Here is a 6,000-nt window from a genome sequence, read left to right on the forward strand (position 1 = left end):
TCCATACTACATCCAATGACACCATTGGCAGAGGATGACACAACAATCCGTTGGACCTGACAGGTTCAGCCAGGAGAAGAAAGCGGAACTTCATCTTACCTCTACTGTGGTCTCAGGGTTGGTGTTGCTGTTTATGGTTGCAGAGGCCCTGGCTTTTATTCCTACTGACCGTTTTAGACTTTTCTGTAGTCGGAAGGTCTGGAATGGGATTCTCTCAAACTAATGAGGCCAAATGAGAAGCTGTTGAACTAAAAAGGGGCAGAACTGACACACAAGCTGCTGAAGTGGTGTCAAGTAGAAAGGCTTGCAATGGACTGGTAGCTGCATGACATTTACTTACTTACCCTTTTTACTGTGCCATCTCATGTGGAGAATAATATTTGCAATATTGTTTTTGCATGTGTAGCTAGAGTCAGGCCAGACACATGCAACTTGTTATAACTTTCATGCAATGCCCAGTGTTAGCAGAAAGTGTTGGTTTGTTTCCCATTACAAACAAAATATCTTTTTAAAGTAGAGCTTTGTATGCTTATTCAATAGAGTGGTTCCAAATTGGTCTAATGTGATATTTGTTTTATCAGTATGTATTAACAGGAACATGAAACATGAGGAATAACCAGTACTCCAACACCAATAGCACAGTCCTGACCCAAGCTGACTTGTGCCGCCATGCAGAAGCACTGCTCAATCGCTGCTGGAGTACTCATTATTCTTCATGTTTTACTATCTCTGTTAATACATATAGATAAGTGAAACACAGAGTGTTTATAAATTAGTTATACAAAAGTAACCTTTAATTATGAAAAGGGTAAATAACTTACAGAAATGTCTTATACAGCACTGAATGAAGCCTATACAAGTTTTATTCCCACCTAACACTGCTAATCCTGATGTTCCTGCTGGGTGGCATGCAGGAACAAGTCATTCCAATAGGCATCATAGAGACACATAATGCTGCAGGGCATGCACAGTGTTTTTTGTGGTTTCATGAATTCAAATCTGGTACTACATCTCAGACACTGTTAAGGACTAAATATCACAAGCCACCACCTCAAAGACAGACTGTTACTAATTGGGACAATTGTTTCACCGAAACTGGCTTTATATCACATAGGATGCAGGGTCAGCATCAGCTGGCAGTCTCTGATGCAGCAATTGAATAAACTCAGCAATATTAAATTTGTGGTCTGGATAAATCAACAAGACGTGAGACAGCTTAGAACTGAATATGCCTAGCATTACAGTGTGGAAGGTATTTCAAAAACATCTGTCATTCAAACCCTACAAATTGGAACTATTGTGAGCTTTATAAAAAGTGACAAAGAAAAATGCGCTGAGTTTTGTGTAGAAATGTTTAAGAAAGTGCAGTCTGAAGATGATTTGAAAATGTACTCACTGGCGAAGGCACCTTCCATGCATGTGGTAAAGTGAACTGGCACAATATTCTGATATGGGGTGATCAGAAACTGTGTAATGTAATTGAACATATGCGGGACTAGCCTAAAGTAAATGTGTTTTGTTCTGTAAGGTGTAACAAGATTTATGGTCCTTTCTTTTTGCTGAGTCAACTGTAATGGTATATCATACCTGAACAATGCCTCATTTACAACAGGATATGGGCAAAGACTTTATTATTTCCAGCAAGGTAGTGTAACACCACTTTATCAACACGAGGTCGTCATGTATCTCCAATGATAGGAATGTGCCAACATGGACAGGATGTGGTGGAACAATATCCTGGCCAGCACTATCACCTGATTTAATCCCAATAGACTCCTATGTATGGTGATACATTAACAGCAGGGTGTTTGTTGTCCACTTCTGGGAAACATTGATGAGCTGCGACAGCAGATTACACAAGCAGTATCCACCATACATCAAGATTTGTTTCATAGAATTTAGCAAGAAACTGACTACAGGTGGGGCATTTTCCAGGTTACAAATGGTAGCCACATTGAAAATTTGTAAATAAAACATGAAAATATACTGCTTTCAGTGTTGTATCAAACTTTACCTTTTTCACCATTAAAGTTTACTTTTACTACAATTAAAGTTTACTTTTACTTTTGTATAACTAATTTATAAACACCCTTTATTGCAATAGACTAATTTGGGACTGCTCTATTAAACGTGCACATAAAATTCCAGTTTAAAAATAATTTTGCTTGTAATGGGAAACAAACTAATGCATTTTGTTGACATGGGCATTGCACGAATGATGTGATTAGTAGTATTTGTTTTGAGTGCACCTACACATTGCAAAAATGAAATCACAAATATCAACAAGACACTTGGTAAAAACCTGAAAATTGACAGATCAGTCTGGTAGTTATAAATGATTTGCACACAAACAGAACAACAATAGTTGCCAAAGCTGAAGAAATTTTTATTTTACAAACATCCTCCATCAAGCTGCATTTTCCCTCACGGATCAATGCATTCTGATATTTTTCTCACTATCTAAAATACTTCTTATTTATGTTGCAGATGTCGAACGTACCATGGCCACAAATTTGTTATTCATGGGTTGCCCAGAATTTTTGGTCTATACTGGACTGGGCTCAGATCTGTCACTGGCTACTACTGTGCATGCTCTATCCACCAGAAATTATTGTTTACTTTTGTGTCAGTTTAATCCATCATATACAGTCACATATATTAGATGCTGCAGCCTGTGGCGAAATTTGGAACTGCCTAAAGGTAATTATTTATTTAAAATAACAATATTAAGTCAGAGAGCAATATAAATGAAACTTTAAAATTATTTGACACAAAGGAACAGTTGTTCTTGAGAAAAAAACAGATAAATTAGAAGGTAACTCAAAAAAAGTAACAGAATCCTTAGCACTTGTAACCAGAAGCTCATTTGTCTTGAACTAAGAAGAAAGAAGAAAAGAACAAAAGTTAGAATTCCAGTTCATGAAACAAATATTACAGAGGGAACAATTAAAATACCCAACTTTAGATACCCACAAGCTACTTGTTAGTTTCTGAGAGACTTCAGGTAAAAACTGAATATAAGAAAGGTACACCTAAGTATAGCAGTTTAGACCTAAAGCACAGAGAGTAAGAAGTTAATTTTATGGGAAATATAGATTAAAATGGAAAGTAGTGAAACAAATAGATAGCCTTCATATACGTAAACATAGTGTTGCAATGATGAAATAGGATTGAAAGACATTGAAACATTTGAAAAAGGAGACAGATGTATAGACAAAAGAATGCAAGAAATAGTAAAGAAAATTTAAAAATAAATGGAAATGAGAGATGCTTACAACAAAAATAAGTATATTAAAAGTGGGTGTAAATTGAAGAAAGTCATGACCCAGAAGTCTGTATTTTGCATTACTGTCTATTACCTGGTATATTTTAAAAATACAACAAACAACTTTATCAGACTAATCCTTATTGAATTGATGGGTAGCACTTTCTTGATAGAAATCATAAGAGATAACTCCTTACCCATTATGAGATGACAATGAAAAATTTGAGCAAGAAAACAACTTGATATGGTCATAGTTCTGAAATACTGATAATAGTGGAAATAAGCCAAATGTATCTAGTAACAAAACAAACTCCTATTGAATGCTATATATTGTCAATGTATCTCTCTATCAATGCTCATTAATACTGATATATCATGACATCAAAAGCTAATGCTGAACAGTACCTGCATGCATGTTGATATATAACATGGTTATTCACATATGATTTGAACTCAACTTCTCCAAAATGCAAAAACACCACTTTAGTCACTGCACCACCATGCACAATGTTAATAAAACAGGAGAAAGATGTACTTGGTTGCTAAACTAAAGTACTTGAACTGAACCCAAGCAGTGTGGAGAAACATGTTGCTTATCATGATTTACTCAAGCAGTTTACTGCTGACAGTGAGCTTATACTAAATATGACATGGTTTTTACATATGTTATGGCTTCATTATGAACTACAACAGTATTCATGGTGACCCACTTCACAATAAAGATTAACATAAACAGAAATGTTTTATTCCACTGTTGAGCATATTTACATGCAACTGGTGTCATCAGTGTTTACATCATAATAATAATAACAGTAATAATAATATAAATTTAAACATGACAAATGTTATTAACTACAATATAATAATCCAGGATGGATACAATACATATTTGTGCAAATGTCAATAACAACAAGAAGTTTCCTAATAGCTCAATTACAAGATAAATGAACTACACAGTTCAGTGAAAGACAAATAAATAATCAAATAATAATTAACAATAAGCACATGAAACAGTAATAAAATAGTTGCACAGTGTGGCATATGTATAGTTTGCAAGTAATTTATGGTTCATTCTCATAAGGAAAGTGGGTCATTTGTCACATACTCAAGGAACTCTTGAGCAGAGTAGATTACTTTACTTTTGATCCACCTTGAAAGACTAGTTTTAAATTTATTTACTGGCACTGTGTAGGCAGTTTCAGGTAATTTGTTGAAACAGACAGGACCAAGATATTTGTAGCTGTTATATGTCTTTGCAAGTCTAACATATGACATGTTAATTTGTATGTCCACTTCTCATGTTATGGTCATGAACTGTTCTCCTTAAGTCAAATTTACTCAGATTCTTTTTAACAAAGACAAGGCAGTTGTAAATATACAGGCTAGGCACTGTCATTATATTTAGTTTCTTAAAATAATCTCGGCATAAATCATACAAGGGTGTACAATATCCCAGTGATCTTCAACAGAATAGTGACAGCGTATACCCTTCTGCAATTGTTTGATACATTTTTCATCCAAGTGAACAATAATGGAGTATGATGTGAATGATTCTGTGGAGTCTCATACATGAGGGTTATGTTGTAGGCTATTGAAGAGTAATAAATTACTTACATAAATCAGTATTACTAAAATTGTACATTTTAAGGTACAAGTATAATAATAGTTTAAACAAAGTTATACATGTTTGCAACACTTGGAGAAACATTATCATCACCTAGCAAGGCATAACACGAAAGGTGAAGAAACTGTATAACAAACTTCCAGAGTGTATAAATACTTTAAAAGGAAGTGTATTTGAAGGAGGTTCTTACTAATAAGTGGTTATTGGAATAAAAAATTCCATTTATAGAACTAGAGTATCTTCATCTGCATCATATTATTTATGAGTAATTGAGATATGTTATGTTTTTGTAACTGGACTCAGAAAGTTATGGTGTGAATTGTAACATGTGTCCATAATCTAAAACCAATCTTGTGCCTGTCTATGGACAATAAGTAACTGAATCACTGAAGTGGAAGGTGAAGCAAGAAAAGTATGTAACACATTTTTAAAACACAGGCTGATACATTTCATAGCATGAACTGCTGGATAAGCCTGTGCCTCGCATATATAGATATAGGTCACAAATAACATCACATGCCATTTTGAAGAACCACTTACATAGCCACAGAGTTGTGTTAAGTCCGTTTTTCCTTTTGTACCAGTGTCTTCATTTTTGCATGAGTTACTAACAACTGTTAGGATATAATATCTTACTTTTTCAGTTATAAGTACTGTATAAACTTTTATATCCATTTTTTGTTACAGGACCCTCCATTTTCAAAATATAAAGTGAGTGAAAATATACATTACATGGAGAAACTATTGCAGAGCTATCAAGCAGATTCATTGACAGAATTACTTAAGTACACAAAGTTAAGCAATAAAGATGTATAAGATGCACCAATAATAAAAATTATGGAATTTTCCTTGTATACAGCTTCCTGCTGTTTCTGAAATGCTAGAGTCATCTTGCCTCCTTCCTAAATAAAAAGTAAGCTTTTGAACTTTCAGGTATCCATAAATAACATTGACATAGAATTAACAATATAACGGAGATGCTGGTTCGCAGGTAGGCAAAACAAAAAGACTCTCACAATTATAGCTTTCGGCCATCAAGGCCTTTGTCAACAATACACACACACACACCAATGCACACATGACTGCAGTCTCAGGCAACTGAAACCACATT

General features: G+C 34.5%; 1 protein-coding gene across 2 annotated transcripts in view; it reads left to right on the forward strand.

The window, feature by feature from the left end:
• LOC126199111 (protein broad-minded-like) overlaps window positions 1-5,713 on the forward strand; it is a 277,633-nt gene extending 271,920 nt beyond the window's left edge. For both annotated transcript variants that reach the window (XM_049935865.1, XM_049935867.1), the window contains exons 8-9: window positions 2,488-2,700; window positions 5,577-5,713. In XM_049935865.1, the coding sequence (XP_049791822.1) occupies window positions 2,488-2,700; window positions 5,577-5,705 (342 nt within the window). In that variant the 3' untranslated portion in view covers window positions 5,706-5,713. The remainder of the gene's footprint in view (window positions 1-2,487; window positions 2,701-5,576) is intronic.
• The last annotated feature ends 287 nt before the right edge of the window (window positions 5,714-6,000 follow it).

The sequence above is a fragment of the Schistocerca nitens genome, chromosome 8 (genome assembly GCF_023898315.1).
Source record: "Schistocerca nitens isolate TAMUIC-IGC-003100 chromosome 8, iqSchNite1.1, whole genome shotgun sequence".
Classification (NCBI taxonomy): domain Eukaryota; kingdom Metazoa; phylum Arthropoda; class Insecta; order Orthoptera; family Acrididae; genus Schistocerca; species Schistocerca nitens.